Raw genomic sequence first — 21,424 nt, 5'->3', positions numbered from 1 at the left:
CTACAGATTCAATGCAATTCCCATCAAAACACTACCATTACCATCATCATTTTTCACAGAACTAGAAAATACAATCCTAAAATTTATATGGAACCAAAAAAGAGTCCAGATAGCCAAAGCAATACTAAGCAAAAAGAACAAATCTGAAGGCATCACATTACCAGACTTCGAAGACTTAAATCTAAGACCTGAAACCATAAAAATTCTACAACATTGGAAAAACTCTTCTGAACACTGGCCCAGGCAAAAAATCCATGACTAACACCCCAAAAGCTAATGCAACAAAAACAAAAATAAACGGGACCTAATTAAACTAAAAAGCTTCTGCACAGCAAAAGAAATAATCAGCAAAGAGCCAACTCACAGAGCGGGAGAAAATATTTGCAAACTATGCACCTGACAAAGGACCAGTATGCAGAATCTACAAGGAACTCAAATCAGCAAGAAAAAATAATCCCATCAAAAAGCAGGCAAAGGACATGAATAGACATTTCTCAAAAGAAGATATACAAATGGCCAACAAACATGAAACAAAATGCTCACATCACTATCAGGAAAATGCAAATGAAAACCACAATGAGATACCACCTTACTCCTACAAAAACAGCCATAATTAAAAAGTCAAAAAACAGCCGGGCACAGGGGCTCATGCCTATAATCCCAGTAATTTGGGAGGCCGAAGCAGGTGGATCACCTGAGGCCAGGAGTTTGAGACCAGCCTGACCAATATGGTGAAACCCTGTCTCTACTAAAAATACAAAAATTAGACGGGTGTAGTGGCATGTGCCTGTAGTCCCAGCTACTCGGGAGGCTGAGACAGGAGAACTGCTTTAACCCACGAGGTGGAAACTGCAGTGAGCCGAGATCGCGCCATTGTACTCCAGCCTGAGAAACAGAGCAAGACTCTGCCTAGAGCGGGAAAAAAAAAAAAATGTCAAAAAACAATAGATGTGGCCAGGCACTTCATGTAACTTGTGTGAGTGTTCTATCTTACTGAAATCAGAAAAGTTCATAACCAGTGCATAGTGAACCTACCTCACAGAGGCAACCCTTCCAACTCATTCTATGAGGTGAGAATTACTGTAATACCAAAACCAAAAGAAAACATCACAAGGTAACTGTAGGTCAATGTTTCTTACTAATATTGATTCAAAAGTACTCAAGGAAATACTGGCAGAGCCCAGCACCTTCCAAAAAAGGATGATATACCATGACCAAATAGGACTTATCACAGAAATACAAGGTTGGTTTAACATTCTAAAAACCAGTAATGTTACATACCATATCATTAGAATAAAGAACAAAAAACACATGATTATCTCACAGATGCAGAAAAAAGCATTTGACAATATTAAATACCCTTCATGATAAAAACACTCAAAAAATTAGAAGTAGAAAGGAACTTCCTCAACCTTCAAGAGAATGTCCAAAAAAAAAAAAAAAACACACACCAGTTAACATCATACTTAATGGTGAAGAATGAATGCTTTCTCCTTAAGATTAGGAACAAGACAAGGATGTCCACTGTTATTTTTTTTTTTTTTTTTTGAGACAGAGTCTCACCCTGTCACCCAGGCTGGAGTGCAGTAGCACGATCTCGGCTCACTACAGGCTCCGCCTCCCGGGTTCACGGCATTCTCCTGCCTCAGCCTCCCGAGTAGCTGGGACTACAGGCGCCCGCCACCACACCCGGCTAATTTTTTTGTATTTTTAGTAAAGACAGGGTTTCACTGTGTTAGCCAGGATGGTCTTGATCTCCTGACCTCGTGATCTGCCCACCTCGGCCTCCCAAAGTGCTGGGATCACAGGCGTGAGCCACCGCACCCGGCCAAGGATGTCCACTCTTACCACTTCTACTTAACATTGTACTACAGGTTCTAAGCAGAGCAATTAGCAAGAAAAAGAAATAAAAGGCATCCAGATTAGAAAGGAATAAGTAAAACTGCCTCTATTTGCAGAAGACATGATTGTGTATATAGAAAATCCAAAGAAATACACACATACACACACACCCCCTATTAAAGCTAATAGACAACCTCAGCAAAGCAGTATACAAGATCAACATATGAAAATCAATTGTATCTCTATACATTTGCAAAGAATCCAAATAGGAAATTAACAAGATAATTCCATTCTAAATAGCATCACAAAGAGTAAAATATTTTGTTTTGTTTTGAGACGGAGTCTTGCTCTGTCGCCCAGGCTGGAGTCTGCAACCTCCGCCTCCTGGATTCAAGCGATTCTCCTGCCTCAGCCTTCTGAGTAGCTGGGATTACAGGCATGCACCACAACACCTGGCTAATTTTTGTATTTTTAGTAGAGACAGGGTTTCACTATGTTAGCCAGGCTAGTCTCGAACTCGTGACCTCAGGTGATCCCCCTGCCTTGGCCTCCCCAAGTGCTAGGATTACAGGCGTGAGCCACTGCACCTGGCCAGAGTAAAATATTTTAGGTATAAGTTTAACAAAAGAAGTGCAAGACAGGTATGCTGCAAATTACAAAATATTGCTGAGACAAAGTATAGAGCTACATAAACAGAGAAACATTCCATCTATGTGGAGTGGAAGACTCAATATGTTAGGATGTAAATTCTCACCAAATTCATCGACAGACTCAATGCAGTTCCTATCAAATCTCAGCAGGCATTTTTGTAGAGTTAAGAGCTGATCGGGCTGGGTGCGGTGGCTCACGCTTGTAATCCCAGCATTTTCAGAGGCCGAGGCGGGTGGATCACCTGAGATCAGGAGTTCAAGACCAGCCTCACTAACATGGTGAAACCCTATCTCCATTAAAAATACAAAAAATTAGCTGGGTGTGCTGGCACGTGACTGTAATCCCAGCTACTCGGGAGGCTGACGCAGGAGAATTGCTTGAACCCAGGAGGTGGAGGTTGCAGTGAGCTGAGATCATGTCACTGTGCTCCAGCCTGGGCCACAAAGCGAGACTACATCTAAAAAAAAAAAACCAAGTTGGAGGATTTTACACAACTTCAAAACTCCTATAAACTATAGTAATCAAGACAGTGTGGTTCTATTTTAAGGACAGACATAGAACAATGGAAGAACTGAGAGTTCAGAAACAAACCCTTACCTTTATGATCAACTGATATTTTTATCAACGTGTCAAGACAATTCAATGGGGAAAGAATAGTTATGTCAATTAATGGTGGGAGACAAGAGTGATGTTAGTCCCTTCTGTCACACCATATACAAAAATTAACTCAAAATGGATCACAGATCTACTATAAGAAAGCTGGCTGGGCTCTCTTATATGTACTTGTGTATGTAGATATATATATATCTACACACACACACACACACATTAGCCAGGTTTGGTGGCAGGCACCCATAATACCTGCAATCGCGCCATTGCACTCCATCCTGGGCGACAAGAGTGAAACTCCATCTCAAAAAAAAAAAAAAAGAGCCAAACCTACAAAAAAAACTCCATGAAGAAAACAAAATCTTCATGACTTTGTATTACACAGTTTTTACATATGACAATAGAAGCATGACCCACAAAAGAAAACTTGATAAACTGGACTTCAAAATTAAAAACTTCTCCACCTCAAAAGCCACCAGAGGCTGGGCACATCGGCTCATGCCAGTAACATCAGCACTCTAGGAAGCCGAGGTAGGAGGATAGTTTAAGTCCAGAAGTTTGAGACCAGCCTGGGCAACATAGTGGGACCCTCACCTCTACAAATAATGAAAAAAAATTGCCAGATGTGGTAGCATGTGCCTGTGGTCTCAGCTACTCAGGAGGATGAGGCAGGAGGACTGCCTGACCCCGGGAAGTCCAGGCTGCAGCGAGCCATGATTACACCACTATACTTCAGCCTGGGTGACAGAGTGAGACCCTAGCTCAAAAAAAAAGCCACCACAGTCTTGGGGCAGTGGCTTGTAATCCCTGCACTTTGGGATGCCGAGGCAGATCGCTTGAGACCAGGAGTTCAAGACCAGGCTGGTCAATGTAGTAAGACCCCATCTCTACACACAAAAGACATTTTTAAAAAATTAGCTGGGTGTACTAGTGTGTGCCTATAGTCCTAGCTACTTGGTAGGCTAAGGCAGGAGGATTACTTGAGCCCAGAGTTCAAGGCTGCAGTGAGCTGTGATTGCACCAACGCACTCTAGCCCAGGCAACAGAGCAAGACCCTGTCTCTAAAAAATAAAATAAAAATAGGCTGAGTGTGCTGGCTCACGCCTGTAACCCCAGCACTTTCAGAGGCCAAGGGAGGCAGATCACCTGAGCTCAGGAGTTCAAGACCAGCCTGGGCAACATGGTGAAACCCTATCTCTACTAAAAATACAAAGAAATTAGCTGGACGTGGTGGCACGCACCTGTAATCCCAGCTACTTGGGTGACTGAGGCACGAGAATCACTTGAACCCAGGAAGTGGAGGTTGCAGTGACCCAAGATCACACCACTGCACTCCAGCCTGGAGGACAGGGTGAGGCTGTCTCAAAAAATAAAAAATAAAAATAAAAATAAAGCTACCACTAAGAAAGAAAAGACAAGCCACAGACTGGGAGAAAATACTTACAAATCATATATCTGATAAAGGACTTGTATCCAGAATATATGAAGAACTCTTACAACTCAAAAACCCAATTACGACATGGACAAAAGATCTGAATAGACATTTCAGCAAAGAAGGTTTACAAATGACTAATATGTACATAAAGATGCTCAACATGATTAGTCATCTGAGAAATGCAAACTAGAACTACAGTGAGATACCATTACACACCACTAAAATGGCTATAGTCAAAAAGACTGGACCAGGCACAGTGGCTCACGCCTGTAATTCCAACACTTTGGGAGGCTGAGGCAGGAGGATCACTTGACCCCAGGAGGTCGAGGCTGCAGTGAGCTGTGATCATGCCACTGTACTCCAGCCTGAACAACAGAGTGAGACCCTGTCTCAAAAAAAGACTGGCTGGGTGCGGTGGCTCACGCCTGTAATCCCAGCACTTTGGGAGGCCAAGGCAGATGGATCATTTGAAGTCAGCAGTTCAAGACCAGCCTGGCCAACATTGTGAAACCCTGTCTCCACTAAAAATACCAAAATTAGCCAGCCATGGTGGCACATGCCTGTAATCCCAGCTGCTCGGGAGGCAGAGGCAGGGGAATCACTTGAACCTGGGAGGCAGAGGTTACAGTGAGCGCAGACTGCACCATAGCACTCCAGCCTGGGCCACAGAGTGAGACTCCATCTCAAAAAAAAAAAAAAAAAAAAAAAACCAAGGCCGGGCATGGTGGCTCACACCTGTAATCCCAGTACTTTGGGAGGCTGAGGTAGGCAGATCACGAGGTCAGGAGATCGAGACCATCCTAGTTAACAAGGTGAAACCCAGTCTCTACTAAAAATACAAAAAATTAGCCAGGCGTGATGGCAGGTGCCTGTAGTCCCAGCTACTCGGGAGGCTCAGGCAGGAGAATGGCGTGAACCCAGGAGGTGGAGCTTGCAGTGAGTCGAGATCGCACCACTGCACTCCAGCCTGGGTGACAGAGCGAGACTCTGTCTCAAAAAAAAAAAAACAAAAAAAGACTGACAATACCAAGTATCAACAAAGATATGGAGAACCTGCGACCCTGAATACATTGCTCATGGTAATGTAAATGGTTTAGTTGTTTTGGAAAACCATCTGGCAATTTCTTAAAAAGTTATAAACAAGCTTATCATAAAACCTACAATCCCACTCTTAGGTACCTATCTATCCAAGGGTTATGAAAACATATATCCACACAAAGTAATACACAAATGTTCACAGTAGCATTTACTCATGATAGCCACGAACTAGAAACAACCCAAATATCCTTCAACTGGTAAATGATGAAAATACGTAAAATATTCAATAGATATTATTCACCAATAAAAAGGAACAAACTGATACATATTACAATATAAATGAACCTCAAAAAACATGGTGCTTAGTGAAAGGAGTCAGATGGAAAAATTTGTAAAATAAGAAAGTTGGGTGAGGAATTGACTGTGGTTAGGTGAGAACTGACTGCAAACAGGCAAGAAAGTATTTTTGGAGTGAGTGGCAGGTTTGAAAACTAGATTATGGCTGTACAACTCTAAAAATTAATTTAAAATTACTGAATTATATTTTTACAATGGGTGGATTTTATGGTTTGTAAATTATATCTCAATAAAGCCACTTTTCTTTTTTGAGATGGAGTCTCGCTCTGTCACCCAGGCTGGAGTGCAGTGGCATGATCTCAGTTCACTGCAACCTCCACCTCTCAGGTTCGAGCAATTCCCTGCCTCAGCCTCCCAAGTAGCTGGGATTACAGGTGCTCGCCATCATGCCCGGCTAATTTTTGTATTTTTAGTAGAGACAGGGTTTCACCATCTTGGCCAGGCTGGTCTTGAACTCCTGACCTAGTGATCCACCCACCTCGGCCTCCCAAAGTGCTGGGATCACAGGCATGAGCCACCGCGCCCGGCCCTATTAAGCATTAAGCTTTTTTTTTTTTTTTTTTTTTTTTTTTGAGACAGAGTCTCGCTCTGTCGCCCAGGCTAGAGCGCAGTGGCGCAATCTTGGCTGACTGCAAGCTCTGCCTCCCGGGTTCATGCCATTCTCCTGCCTCAGCCTCCCAAGTAGCTGGGACTACAGGAGCCCGCCACCACACCTGGCTAATTTTTTGGTTTTTTAGTAGAGCTGGGGTTTCACCGTGTTAGCCAGGACGGTCTTGATCTCCTAACCTCGTGATCCACCCGCCTCGGCCTCCCAAAGTGCTGGAATCATAGGCGTGAGCCACCGCACCCGGCCAAAGCTATTTTTTAAAATATCAAGATCATGGAGAACAAAGACAGGAACTGCTCCAGATCAAAAAAGATTAAAAAGAGATAACATCTAAAGTCAATGCTTCATTCTGGATTGGATCCTGGCCAGGAGGAACATATATATATATACACATATATATATATGTGTGTGTATATATATACGTGTATATATATACGTATACATACGTATATATATATACGTATATATATACACGTATATATACGTATATATATACACGTATATATACGTATATATATACACGTATATATACGTGTATATATATACACGTATATATACACACACACATATATATACACACACATATATATACACACATATATATACATATATATACACACATATATATATACACATATATATATGAGAGACAGAGACAGAAAGAGCGAGAGCGCACGCATAGAAAGCGCACACATGCCCAGAGCACACACTATAACGGACTTAAGTCCTGAATAAGGATAATGAATTAGAATAACATCGATGAATCAATGTTAAATTTCCTGATTTTTATTACTGTATTCTGGTTATTTAAGAGAATATCCTTATTCTTTAGAAATACCCAATGAAGAACTTAGGAGGTAAAGAAGACATAGTATCTCCAATTTATTCTCAAATATTTCAGAAAAATGTAACATGCAAGTATGTATATATGGAGAGAGAACAGAACAAATGGAAAAAATGTAAACAACTGGTGAATCTGGGAAAACGACATATAGGAGTTCCCGTACTATTCTTGTCATTTTTCTGTGAAGTTCGAATTTTTTTTTTTTCTTTTTTGAGACAGAATCTTGCTCTGTCACCCAGGTTGGAGTGCAATGGCACAATCTTGGCTCACTGTAACCTCTGTCTCCCAGGTTCAAGCAGTTGTCCCACCTCAGCCTCCTGAGTAGTTGGGATTACAGGCATGTGCCACCATGCCCAGCTAATTTTTGTATTTTTAATAGAGACAGGATTTCACCATGTTGGCCAGGCTGGTCTTGAACTCCTGACGTCAAGAGATCTACCTGCCTTGGCCTCCCAAAGTGCTGAGATTGCAGGTGTGAGCCACCGTGCCCAGCCTGAAGTTTGAAATTTTATCAAAATAAAAAGTTACCAAAAAATAACACAGGCAGGAATAAGTGAGTGGAGGTATCAATATGACAAGCAGCATTAGTAAGCAATTAATTAAGCAATGAAGATCTGAAAGTAAAGACTAGCCCTTGAAAACAAAAATTAAAAGCCAGGCGTGGTGACTCACTCCTGTAATCCCAGCACTTTGGGAGGCAAACGCAGGTCAATCGCTCGAGTCCAGAAGTTCAAGATAAGCCTGCGCAACATGGCAAAACCCCGCCTCTATAAAAAAAATACAAAAAAAAATTCACCGGATGTGGTGGTGCATGCCTGTGGTGCCAGCTATTCAGGAGACTGAGGTGGGATGATTGCTTGAGCCCAGGAGGCTGAGGTTGCAGTGAGCAGAGATCATGCCACTGCATTCCAGCCTGGCCAACCGAGACCCTGTCTCTAAATAAATAAATATTAAAAAAAAAAAAAACCAGCTGGGTGCGGTGGCTCACACCTGTAATCCCAGCACTTTAGGAGGCCGAGGTGGGCGGATCACAAGGTCAGGAGTTCGAGACCAACCTGGCTAATATGGTGAAACCCCGTCTCTACTAAAAATACAAAAATTAGCTGGGCGTGGTGGTGGATGCCCTTAGTCCCAGCCACTCGGGAGGCTGAGGCAGGAGAATCGCTTGAGCCCAGGAGGCAGAGGCTGAAGTGAGCCTAGATGGGGCCACTGCACTCCAACCTGGGAGACAGAGCCAGACTCTGTCTCAAAAAAAAAACCTCCTCCAGACCCATAAAGATGTATTCAACTAGATGATATTCTAAAATCCAGTCAAGCTCTAAAATGTGGTGGTTTATCACCACGTCTCTGAGGGCCGCTCTTTTGTTTCTAAACAGGAATGACTTCCAGGCCTAAACTGCTTAGGCCAAGCCATCCACAGAAGTAAGCCTGCAGAGCAGGGATGATAAGAGTGGCTGGCCTGATTAAAAACAATGTCTGCCTGTCTCCTTCCTTTCTTCTCCCTGGAAATGTTGCCAGTTTCTGTCTGCAGTATCTCTCTCCCTCATCCCAGCCTCTTACTGTATCTCTCACAAATATACTTTATACTTCACATAACACATTATTTTATGTTTCTTTTCATTTCTTTCTCTCATAATTTCAGTCTGTAAATAAGCAAAGAGATATCAGTAATGAGGTTCGCCAAATGTTTCTGAATGGTAGGATCTGGGGTGATTTCATTCTTCTTTGCACTGTGGCTTGGACTTTATATAATAATCCTGTAGTGTTTTAACTAAAAAATTAAACAGGTGCTACATTTTTTAAAACTTCTAATTCAAGCACATCAGTTCATTTTAACTTTTCATATTTCCTCTCCCTTGCTTTCAAAAAAAGAAAAACATTTTCAAGTGCTTTTCCCTTATGAACGATCTTTAACTGTAATTTCCCCTGTGAGTGGCCCTCTGTTAGAAAAAATGAAAACCCTCTCTTCCCGCTCTCTCTTGCTTTTCATCTACCCTTCATCCCACCCCCAGTGACACAGAAAGGACCCACAGAACAGACACAATGCAGCAGAGAACAATGAGGAGAGTTGGAGAAGCTCTGGCCACGCCATGGCTTAGAGAACTTAAGCCCTGTATTTTTTTATTCTCTATTAACAGGTTTCTCACCAGAAAGATGTCTGCATAGCCAGCCAAAGACTCCACTCCCTCTTGGATCCGTGCTCCCCCAGAGTCATTCAGCCCAATCACTGGAGCCCCCACCGTTATGGCCTGGTCCATGATCTGAGACAGCAGAGAAATCTTTTATTGAGACAAATGTTCTTGATATAAAAAATGACATTCACAAAATACCACAGTGTTTTCTGGAAAACGTTCTGAGTGCACTTTTCAAAACAGGAGGCAGTAACACTGGTTTCACTCCCCATCACGATTGGGTACCTTCATGGAAGACAAAGGACCAGATATTTAATAGGCTGATTAAAGCCCCCAAACACCCAAGAGCCAAAGCACTTCCCATTAGCAGGGGATAAAACAACTCATGGCAACCATTTCTAGAACCACAGGCTCACGTTGTAACGTCTTCCAGCAGCCAGTTTTGTTCCCAGGTACTGCTTTGAAAGAACTTACAGTAGACAGAATGGCAAAGTAGTACTTTCATGAAAGCAGATGTTGACCCATCTGTTAATCTGAGGGCAGGCCCAGGCCTGCTTTTACTTCTAATGTGACAGATTTTCCTCATGGGTTAGTAATTCCAACAGCATAATAAGCAATATTCCTACAGTCCTTGACAGTTTAAAAGCACTTTCACTTCCATTACCTCATTTACCCATCATAACAGAGGGAGTAAAATGAGAAAAATTAAGAAGGTTTAAAAGTTAAGTGACTGGCCCAAGGTCTCAGGAGTAATACATGACAGGACCATGTCTATAATCCAGATGTTCCAGTTACTAGTAGCTCCAACTTTAATTCCAAAATTCTCTATTATTTATAGTTTTATTCCTCTCCAGAGCATCTAATCTCTAGCAGTAGTTTTTAAATATCAGCATACAATGCTCACACTGTTCTTTACCTTCTAGCACCTGGCCCTTCCACCTAGACAAGAGGTTCTTCACTTGAAATCCTCAGAACCCCAAGAGGTCTGTGAATGGGAGTCCATGAACTTGAACAGGAAAAAGTTTACATCTTTATCTTTACTAATGCTAGCTGATCGTTAACATTTCTCTTCATTATTGATACAGGCAATGAGCCTCAGTATCAGAAATATCTGTGACTTTGCCATTATTAGAAGCCACAGATATTTTTACGTCCTACTAAAGTTGTTGCAGATACCCTGAAATATTTCACCTTTGACTACTTTGAAATTACAGTAGTTACTAGATCTACTGCTAAATCTTGTTATTAAATGCATTAACAAGGGAGCACGTATATTCTAAATGTGGTTTTTAAAAACATTTTTAATCCTTTAAAATCCTACAAATTTTATTTTAGGCATGTAAAAACAGGAGGGTCCAGGCTTTGCCAGCCCATGGAAGAGATCCATGGTACGAAAATTGTTATGCACCCCTTTGGGTTGGTAGCACATCTTGCATACCTCTGCCCTACCCCAAGTACCTAGCTCAGTGTCTTGTACCCCAAAGATACTCAATAAGCACTACGTAACTGAGGAAAGCAATGGATTGAATTTGAGTATTAAACACTTACTTTGCAGATCTTCTGGGCATGTGCTCCTGACAGACTGCCTCCAAAAACTGTAAAATCCTAAAAAGAAAATACAAATCAGCAAGTCAAATATAGTGACTGGCTAGAGATGAAAACCCAGTGGGAGGAAGAAATAGAAAATTCACAGATAAAAGTTTTTAGGCCAGGCGTGGTGGCTCATGCCTGTAATCCCAACACTTTGGGAGGCCAAGGCAGGTGGATGGCTTGAGTCCAGGAGTCTGAGACCAGCCTGGGCGACATGGCAGAAGCCTGTATCTGCAAAAAATATAGAAAAAAGTTAGCTGCGCATGGTGGCACATGCCTGGAATCCCAGCTACTCAGGAGGCTGAGGCAGGAGGACTGCTTGAGCCCTGGAGACAGAGGCTTCAGTGAGTTGAGACAGCACCACTGTATTCCAGCCTACGCAACAGAGCAAGACCCTGTCTCAAAACAAAACAAAACAAAAAGAGTTGCCCGGGCATGGTGGCTCGCGCCTGTAATCCCAAGACTTTGAGAGGCCAAGGCAGGAGGATCACCTGAGGTCAAGAGTTCCAGACCAGCCTGGCCAACATGGTGAAACCCCATCTCTACTAAAATATAAAAATTAGCTGGGCGTGGTGGTGTGTGCCTGTAATCCCAGCTACTCGGGAGGCTGAGGCAGGAGAATCACTTGAATCCAGGAGGCGGAGGCTGCAGTGGGCAGAGATTGCACCACTGCACTCCAGCCTCGGCGACAGAGCAAGACTCTGTATTTAAAAAAATACATACATATAGTTTTTAAAGCATTTTCAGAAGTTTAAAAAATTAGAAAAAAAGTCTGATTTATAGATTACTCCATAGAATAAAATATCTTAAAGGAAGTTCATGAATTGTCAAGAGCAAAAGAGCTAGTCTTTGCTCTACAAAAATGTTTTGAAAGGAAAAAAAAGAAATGATTTGCAGATCTGAAGGAAAACTTATCACACAGAATTAACTCTAATATCAGATTCTATGGATATCAAACAGACAAGCACTTCTGTTTTTAAGAAATATTTACTGTTTTATTTTACTTATTATTTTGAGACCAAGTCTTGCTCTGTCACCCAGGCTGGAGTGCAGTGGCGTAATCTTGGCTCACTGTATCCTCTGCCTCCCAGGTGCAAGTGATTCTCCTGCCTCAGCCTCCCGAGTAGCTGGGATTACAGGTACGTGCTACCATGCCCAGCTAATTTTTGTATTTTTATTAGAGACAGTTTTGCCATGTTGGCTAGGCCAGTTTCAAACTCCTGGCCTGAAGTGATCCACCCACCTCGGCCTCCCAAAGTGCTGAGACGACAAGCGGGAGCCACTGTGCCCAGCCTATTATTTGCTGTTTTAAAAAGAAAGGTTAAAAAACAAGAATCAGAGCTCTCACTGCTTCTTCTGCTTATGGATCTTCACTATGTTCAGATGTAAAGGGCTTATTGTGGGCATAACCTCTCCTAAAACCCCCTCAAAAAGACAGTTGGGAATTAAGAATAGAATCAGCTGTGAGAATAAGAACAAGGAGACAATAGCATAGGAAGGATTAAACAAATTTGGGGGGAACTGAAAGCACAAGAAAATACCTGATTTAGAGGGAGAGAATGGAAGCTTACACACCTGCAGTGGGGGTAATCAAGGAGAAGACAACCCAGGAACCATGGAAAGTGGAGGTGAGAAGGGGGCTGAAAACAGAGACTAACAGAAGTCTCTGTTAGAAGCAGTTAGACCCCACATGGCCTCTCCTTCACCTTGAGAGGAGAGAGAATGTTTGTTCTCTAAAGGAAATTAACCAGAAGGGTTCTAAACTCACAATCGCTAGCCTAAAAGAGGAAAAGGTGAGGCTGAAAACATGCAAGATTAGGAGCCTATACACTGAATGAGTGCTGGCCCCTTTTTTCTCTCCCACTCAGAATACACCAACAGCCAATTATCAGGCAAGGGACTGAGGAGGCTCCCCAGAAGAACAGAAGCTCCCCAGAAAAAGTACCTAAGATATTAACATCTTGGAGATCACTATTAAAAAACACTGGCTCATCACTCCCTACCCTCAGTATCCTTCAGGGCCTGTCTCAATTGCCCCATTGTTCCTAAAGCTTTCCTCAACCCTGGATGTGATTTTTCCCTTGTCTTGGGTCTACAGCATTTGCCTGGAACCTCTCACTCCATGTGCTCTGTAGTTACATCTGTTCTGTGCCATTCTGCCTATAAAATGATTCGCTTCTTCAGGGTGGGAACTCTTGTCTCAGTCATCTCCACCTTCTCCTCACTCCCACCCTACCACATGAGCATAAGAGGTGCTCAAAAGTATCAATTCAGTGAATTTTTCCATCTGCTTAATAGTGGTGAGTGAACACCATGTCCAGAAAACATCTTTCTTTGTTCTATCTCTCTTTTCAATGGTTCCTTCTGTACAAGTTTTTCTCAGCTCTCATAAATTGCACAAAACAAAGAAATGTGATTCCTTCTATTTCGGCATTTGGTAGACCAATTTATAACAGTTTTAAAACATTTCAAAGGTAATTTAATTGGTAAATGCATACTAACTACGACAGATTTTAAATTAACCAAGTATAACTATTTTATTATTTTTTTGTTTGAGATGGAGCCTCACTCTGCCGCCCAGGCTCGAGTGCAGTGGCGCAAACTCGGCTCACTGCAACCTCCGCCTCCCAGGTTCAAGCGATTCTCCTGCCTCAGCCTCCCAAGTAGCTGGGATTACAGGCACCCACAACACCCAGATAATTTTTGTGTTTTTAGTAGAGATGGAGTTTCGCCAAGTTGGCCAGCTGGTCTCAAACTCCTGACCTCAGGTGATCCACCCATCTCAGCCTCCCAAAGTACTGGGACTACAGGCATGAGCCACCACGCCTAGCCAATTTTAATATCAAACTTCAGGTCTGTAAAAAGACCTAAGCATTTTAAATTATATACATATTTCCACCTCTGGAGAGAAAAAAGTCAAATCCAAAATAGTACACAACATATTCTGTGTTAGTTTTCTATTACCGCTATAACAAATTAATATAAATTCAGTGCCTTGAAACAACACAAATGTATTATCTTATAGTTCTATAATTTAGAAGTGCTACACAGGATTGACTGGGCTAAAATTAAGGTTGGCAGGACTGTGCTCCCTTCTGGAGGCTCCAGGGGAAAATGTGTTTTCTTGCCTTTACCAGCTCCTAGAGACCATGGGCACTCCTTTGCTGATGGTCCCCTTCTCCCATCTTCGAAGCCAGGTACTGCAGATCATGTCCTTCTCATATCACATCCTTATAAGCTCCTCTTCTACCTCCCTCTTCCACTTTTAAGGACGCTGTGATTATATTGGGCCCACCTGGATAAATCAGGCTACTCTCCCTATCGCAAGGCCAGCTGATTAACAACCTTCATTCCCTTTTGCGTGTAAAATAACATATTGATAGCTTTGGCTATGTGTGTGAACAAACCGTATCTGTCTTGAGGCACCCTGATAAAATTTTCTGAACATATTCATGAAAGCCCAAAGCTCAGGGGGACTCTGGTTCTGAGAGTCAAGTCCCCTTTGCTAGGCTGCACCCACTGCACTCTCTCTAGTCCACATACACTGCCCAGGACACAGATGCCCTACAGGCACACACCCAACCCTGCCAAGAGGAATCTCATTCACTTGGAATAAATTCCTGGTTCTTGGGATACCTCTCTACAAGGCTAGTGCCCTGTGATCCCCCCCAAAACAGACTAAGGACTCTTCCTAAGAAAAAAACACACAATATTCTGGAAATACGCACTGAAAAGCAAAGCAAATCCCTCATTTTCCCCAAACTACAAGCAAGTTTTCATTCCCCAATATTGGCTTCTTTCACATATTTTCCTCTTGACTCTGCCCTCCAAGAAAGTTCAGACTATTGGAGTTATGAAATACCTGACTGAAGACATAAACCAATCTTCCATTGATTCGGCCTCGTCCAGTGACCACGCTGTCTCCAGGAAACTACCAGAAAAATGCAAAAATAAAGGTTAAAAAATCCAAATACTTCTTCTAATGAGTTTGGCCACTATGCCTCAATGAAAGACAAAAACAAAACCCAAATTCCTAAAACGTCAATATGAACAAGGAACATGAAGGAATCCCACCCCACTTTCCCAGCTCTACAACAGGAAGCACAGGGCTACTACTTCATCAATAGGAGTGAATGGCACTGTCATCTTAGGCCTTATGTACCCTCCTAAAAGCAAAATAATCAAGACCCAGGGCCACCACTTCTCTATGCTTACATGGAGGAGGACATATAAAGAAACACAAGGCAGGGTACGATGGCTCACGTCTGTAGTCCCAACACTTTGGGAGTCCGAGGTGGGTGGATTGCTTGAAGCCAGGAGTTCAAGGCCAGCCTGACCAACATGGCGAAAGCCCATCTCTACTAAAAATACAAAAATTATCTGGGCTTGATGTCTGCAGTGCCTCTGCAGAGGACTTCAGATAAAAGCCTTATAGATTTATTATTATTCTAGTGGGTAGGCCAGCTGAGCCACACCTAAAAAGTGTTCACACCACCATTTGAACAAATACCTTATTCTTATCAGCAGCCATTCCAAAATCTGCACATCTGTGTTCCACAAACATGTCGCTCTCAACAAAGCTGCCAGGGTCCAGCAAGAGACTGATCCTCTCCCTGGCTGTTAGCTTTCCCTACAATGGAACAAAGATCACTCAGTGATGTCATCACAGACAATTTAGTAAGCAAAGCAAGGGCTGTTCATGGGAGGGCTTGAAGGGCAGATTTGCCCGTTCATCTCAATGCAAGTACTTTCATTCTATCCAACCTGCCCAAGGCAGATAGGTGTTATTAGTAGACTTTAGATGACATGGAAATCAGGACAGACAGTGTGCGCCAGAAGCCACCCAACTGTGGAAGATGAATAAGGAAATAGGACGAGGAAAAGGTAGAGAGAAGTGGGGATAAGGAGAACCTGACCCTGGAACACAATTAATTAGTTCCACAAATACTTACTGGAGACCTAAGGAGCCATAAAAAGAATGCAGAAGCAGGTGGTGGAAACTAAAACAGGCTTAGTGAAGGACCTGACACAGGTTTTTTCTAGGGAGACCTACAGAAGCACACCTCACCTCACAAGGGTCCCTGCTGCTCCCAGCTCCCACCTCAAGGACACGCTACTTCCTGGTTCTTCTCCTGCCTCCTCTGTGGTCTTCTCCTTCTCCTACTATCCTATCCCCTGTTTAGGGACCCCACACCTGACAGTGACACTGTGACACAGAGATGACCCCACAGCAGGGAGTGGCTGAGTAGAAGGGGAGTGGGACACAAAATGCTAAAGAGCTCACTTGAGAAGAGTTTTAAAATGCTTCTTTGGGCCAGGCACGGTGGTTCACGCCTGTAATCCCAGCACTTTGAGAGGCAGAGGCGGGTGGATCACAAGGTTAGGAGATCGAGACAAGCCTGACCAACATGGAGAAACCCCATCTCTATTAAAAGATACAAAATAAGCCGGGTGTGGTGGCATGCGCCTGTCTTCCCAGCTACTCAGGAGGCTGAGGCAGAAGAATCGCTTGAACCCGGGAGGCAGAGCTTGCAGTGAGCCGAGATTGTGCACCACTGCACTCCAGCCTGGGCAACAAAGTGAAACTCCGTCTCAAAAAAAAAAAAGCTTCTTTGAGGAGATGAGGTCAGAGCTCTCAATCTACCAAGAGCCTCGGCTGGGCACAGTGGCTCACACCTGTAATCCCAGCACTTTGGGAGGCTGAGACGAGCATCGCTTGAGCCCAGGAGTTTGAGACCAGCTGGACAACATGGCAAAACCTGGTCTCTACTGAAAAATACAAAAATTAGCTGGGAGTGGTGGCACGTGCCTGTAATCCCAGCTACTCAAGAGGCTGAGGCAGGAGAATCACTTGAACCTGGGAAGCCGAGGTTGTGGTGAGCTGTGATCACTCCACCGTGCTCCAGCCTGAGCAACAAAGCGAGAACCTGTCTTTAAAAAAAAAAAAAAAAAAAAAAAGCTAGGCGCAGTGGCTCACACCTGTAATCCCAGCACTTTGGGAGGCCAAGGCAGGTGGATCATGAGGTCAGGAGATCGAGACCATCCTGGCTAACACAGCGAAACCCTATCTCTACTAAAAATACAAAAAAAATTAGCTGGGCTTGGTAGCACCCACCTGTAGTCCCAGCTACTCGGGAGGCTGAGGCAAGAGAATCGCTTGAACCCAGGGGGCAGGGGTTGCAGTGAGCCAAGATCGCACCACTGTACTCCAGCCTGGGTGACAGGGTGAGACACTGTCTCAAAAAACAAAAACAAACAAAAAAAAAAGCCTCCATTGCTTGGGCTCCCAAGCTCTCAGCCCCAAGCAAATACCCTAGCCTACCGTCCCCTTCCCCAACAACAAAAAAAAAAACCACATACCTCAAATTGGCTATTATTTCCCCCTTAGGAAAGTAGCCAAAGCTGGTGAGGTTGTGTTTAAAAAAACAAACAAAAACCAGGCAATCCTATACACTGTCACGTAAAGTAGAATAAGTTTTTAGGAAACCAACTTGGCAACATATATACAGATTTTTAAAATATATTTATACTGACCAGGCACTGCGGCTCACACCTGTAATCCCAGCACTTTGGAAGGCCAAGGTGGGAGGACTGCTTGAGCCCAGGAGTTGAGACCAGCCTGGGCAACAAAGCGAGACTCTGTCTCTACCAAAAAATAAAATAAAATAAAATAACTAGCAGGGTAGGAGGCTGAAGTGGGAGGATCACTGGAGCCCAGAGGTCAAGGATGCAGTAAGCCATGATTACACCACTGCCCTCCAGCCTGGGTGACAGAGTAAGACCCTGTCTCAAGGAAAAAAAAAAAAAATTCTGTCATCCCAGCACTTTGGGAGGCAGACGCGGGTGGATCACCTGAGGTCAGGAGTTCAAGACCAGCCTGGCCAACATGGTGAAACCATGTCCCTACTAAAAATACAAAAATTAGCCAGGTGTGGTGACACATACCTGTAACCCCAGGTACTCTGGAGGCTGAGGCAGAATTGCTTGAAGCTGGGAAGCAGAAGTTGCAGTGAGCTGCTGCACTCTAGCCTAGGCAACAGAGTGAACTCTGTCTCAAAAAAAATAAACTTACACCCTTTGACCCACTAATTCCTCTTCTGGGAAAATCTACGGAAATGGTCAAAAATTGTTTTAAAAGGGGTGCAGGGCCAGGTGCAGTGGCTCACACCCGTAATCCCAACACTTTGGGATGCCAAGGTGGGTGAATCACTTGAGGTCAGGCATACAAGACCGGCCTGGCCAACATGGTGAAACCCTGTCTCTGCTAAAAATACAAAAAAAAAGTTGCCAGGCATGGTGGTGGGCACCTGTAATCCCAGCTACTCGGGAGGCTGAGGCAGGAGAATAGCTTGAACCTGGGAGGCAGAGGTTGCAATGAGCCAAGATCGCACCATGGCACTCCAGCCTGGGCAACAAGAGCAAAAGTCCGTATCAAAACATAAAAATAAAAAGGGGTGTAGGAGGGGGTTCATATTGAATCTGCCTCCTAAGTCAACTTTGGCAAAAGAAAAACAGCTTCTGGAGGCTTCATCTAAACCCAGTAGGATCTACCTGGGAAAGGGCTAGGCGATGTTCCAGGGAAGAATTGAGCAATAGGCCCCAACAGAAAGAGTGTACAGGAGCACTGACAGGCCTTTCCAGAGGATGATCTAACATCTCCCTCAGCCCTAACAGAGTAGGTTAGAAGTAGCCCCAGGGGAGAGAAAGCACTCCTAGCACCATAAACCATCACTAAATTTACATTTCACTCTCAAGTGTCAAAAGGAACTGTTACCTTCGGACCCTTGTCAAATGCGAATTTATGACATCTGAATCAATATTAGACAAATGTAGAGCTGTTCAAATCTCCTCACTTTAAGACCCCATCCCTCCCCCAGTGCCTCCCTCATGGTTGTGAGTTGTGCCTGAATACTCTTCACCTGTAAGAGTTTCACTTCTGCACCTTCCCGTTGGTTAATTCGTGCAGCACAACGGTCCAGACTCACCCACCAGTCACGGACACACTGAGCAAGCCTGGTTTCAAGTCAGGGGTCACCTCTCCAAAATGGGCCGCCCAGCTTATCTCTGAAGGCCAGATGGATTCTCGCCTCAAAACACAGGCGATGGGTGGCAGTGTTTCAGCTGCTCAGTCCAGCCAAACATCGAGAGTAGCCTGCGCACTCCCAGAAAGGCCACCTGCTTCCGACACGTGCCTTTGCTACCCATCAAGGCGAGGCATGCTAAGGCCCTAAAGAGCTCGACCAGGCATTCTGCGGGCAGAAGTTCCACAAGTTCCCTGCACGCGCACATCCCCCACTTCATGTTAGTGGAGTATGCCCAAGTTCAGTTTTCCTGCTTCCACAAAGGAGAAAGAATCTACCATCACTCTTTCATGGGGCACGAGAATAAGCACATGGTTTTTACTGAGCGCCTATCGTTTTGCTATCTATGGTCTAACGATACGCTTGTGAAGGAAGAATTATTATTAAAATGACCCACAGAGATTTAATAAGTTGCCCAAAAGCTTATGTTAAGTGGTGAGCTGGCTAGAGACGAGCCAGATCCGTCTAAATCCCAAGGGTTAAACAGTGTGAAAAAGCACACAGGTGCTTCTGCTGGTTATACCCGCCTCCACGAGAAACGCTGCAGGTTTTCAAGGTGAACACCCTCGCTCCGGCCCCTCCAGACACCGTGCGGATTGGCAGGGAGGCCTCGGACGCCGCAAGCCGGGCACGCTGTGATAGGTCGCGGACGCCAGGGGCGGGACTCACTTAGGCCCCTCAGGACTCACTCGCTTGTGCTGCGCGTCAATACGGCGTTGGCCTCCTCCCAGCAGCGCGGTCCGGCGCTTGTTTTCGATGCGTTCGTTAACAGAGGTGGCCTGGCTGCAAAGGCTGCGGACTGCGGCGCGGAGACCGCTCGCCAGAACGCTGAGCCTTGCCCCGGCCGCCGCCACCCGTAATGCCGCCGCCATTTTTGCTGTGCCGGCGCGTCCCCTACCGGCGCACCTGAGTACGCATGTGCATAAAGCGTGGGTACGGCGCTTGCGCAGCATCGGCTGGCTGTAGGGAGCCGCGGGGGCTGGACTACAGAACCTGCTTGGGAGGAAGGCGTCAGAGTTCGAGACCCAATGCTGCCCGAGGAGGGTCGCGCAGAGAAAAAGTACAGGGCCTGCCTGGCTGCACAAAAAAGGGACATAGTCCTTGCTCTTCTCTGACCACCTAGACCCTTAACTTTGTCGTCCTACTTCCTACAGAAAATGATTATAAGATGTAACCAACATTTATTAAGCATTGTGCCAGGTGTTGCTTTTTGCACTTACCATGCACTAGCTTACTATCTGGATTTCACAGATGAGGTAAATGAAGCACAGAGAGATGAGTGATTTGATCAAGAGGCAAGACTGAGGCCGAGGTAGGTGAGCCCAGGAGCCCAAGACCAGCCTGAGCAATATAGTAAGACCCCACCTCTACAAAAAAAAATTAAAAATTAGCTGGGCATGGCGGCTTGCACCTGTGACCCCAGCTACTCGGGAGGCTAAGGCGGCAGGATGGCTTGGCCCATGAGGTCGAGGCTGCAGTGAGCCGTAATTGCATCACTGCACTCCAGCCTGGGCAAAACCCTGTCTCAAAAAAAAAAAAAAAAGCCAAGACTGACAATGTGGTTGGCCAGGATTCAAACTCAGAGACCTATCATTAATATGTGCCAGATAATGAGCACAGGACCCTTAACCTCTAATCAGTAGTTCTCAAAGTATGGATTCCATTAAAGAAAAAACTATTCATGACACTTAATTATTCATGTTTAAGAATGGTAAGGCAAACTTTATTCAGGCCCAATCTGACAGAGGTAGGGATAGAGTTTTGCCGTAAGTCAGAGCGATTGGGCTGAATATAGCAAAGTGGTAATTTATAGCTAAGGGGCAGTGTGTGGAAGTCAGTGGATGGAAAATTACTAAGAGGAAACATTGGCGGGGAATCTGGCTAAATTGACCTAACAGGATTCCTGCCCAAGGCAGGTCAGGGTAACTGAGCATCACCTGGGGGATGGTGGCGGTATGGGTCAAAACCAGATATGGAGAGTAATCAGATATCAAGAATGGAGGATTCTGGCTAAACTGACTTGGCAAGTTTCTTGCTAAAATGGAATTCCACAAGGAAAGACATGGGAGCCCACGCTCAGGCCTAGTCAAAGAGAGAGCTCAGAAGAGCCTGACCAATGTTTGATCAAGGAGGGAATCTTGTCAATCCAGCAACTTCAGTATCACCTGGGAGTGAGTTGGAAATGCAAGCTCGAATTCTCAGAGCTTACTCCAGACCTTTAAATCAGAAACTCTGGGG

General features: G+C 44.4%; 1 protein-coding gene across 2 annotated transcripts in view; it reads right to left on the bottom strand.

The window, feature by feature from the left end:
- The window catches only part of PCCB (propionyl-CoA carboxylase subunit beta), a 78,270-nt gene extending 58,166 nt beyond the window's left edge, over positions 1–20,104 (bottom strand). Inside the window, exons 1-5 of one of the 2 annotated variants that reach the window (XM_019023982.4) lie at positions 19,876–20,104; positions 15,616–15,735; positions 14,968–15,036; positions 11,064–11,120; positions 9,531–9,644 (exon numbers count right to left, since the gene is read on the bottom strand). In XM_019023982.4, the coding sequence (XP_018879527.4) occupies positions 9,531–9,644; positions 11,064–11,120; positions 14,968–15,036; positions 15,616–15,735; positions 19,876–20,058 (543 nt within the window). In that variant the 5' untranslated portion in view covers positions 20,059–20,104. Of the gene's footprint in view, positions 1–9,530; positions 9,645–11,063; positions 11,121–14,967; positions 15,037–15,615; positions 15,736–16,173; positions 16,264–19,875 lie in introns of those variants that run through there. The other variant, XM_031009183.3, reaches the window with a different exon arrangement.
- Between the last annotated feature and the right edge of the window lie 1,320 nt (positions 20,105–21,424).

Source organism: Gorilla gorilla, chromosome 2 (assembly GCF_029281585.2).
Source record: "Gorilla gorilla gorilla isolate KB3781 chromosome 2, NHGRI_mGorGor1-v2.1_pri, whole genome shotgun sequence".
Lineage (NCBI taxonomy): Eukaryota > Metazoa > Chordata > Mammalia > Primates > Hominidae > Gorilla > Gorilla gorilla.
Note: the sequence above shows the minus strand (reverse complement) of the source record. Positions and strands in the feature narration are given on the sequence as shown.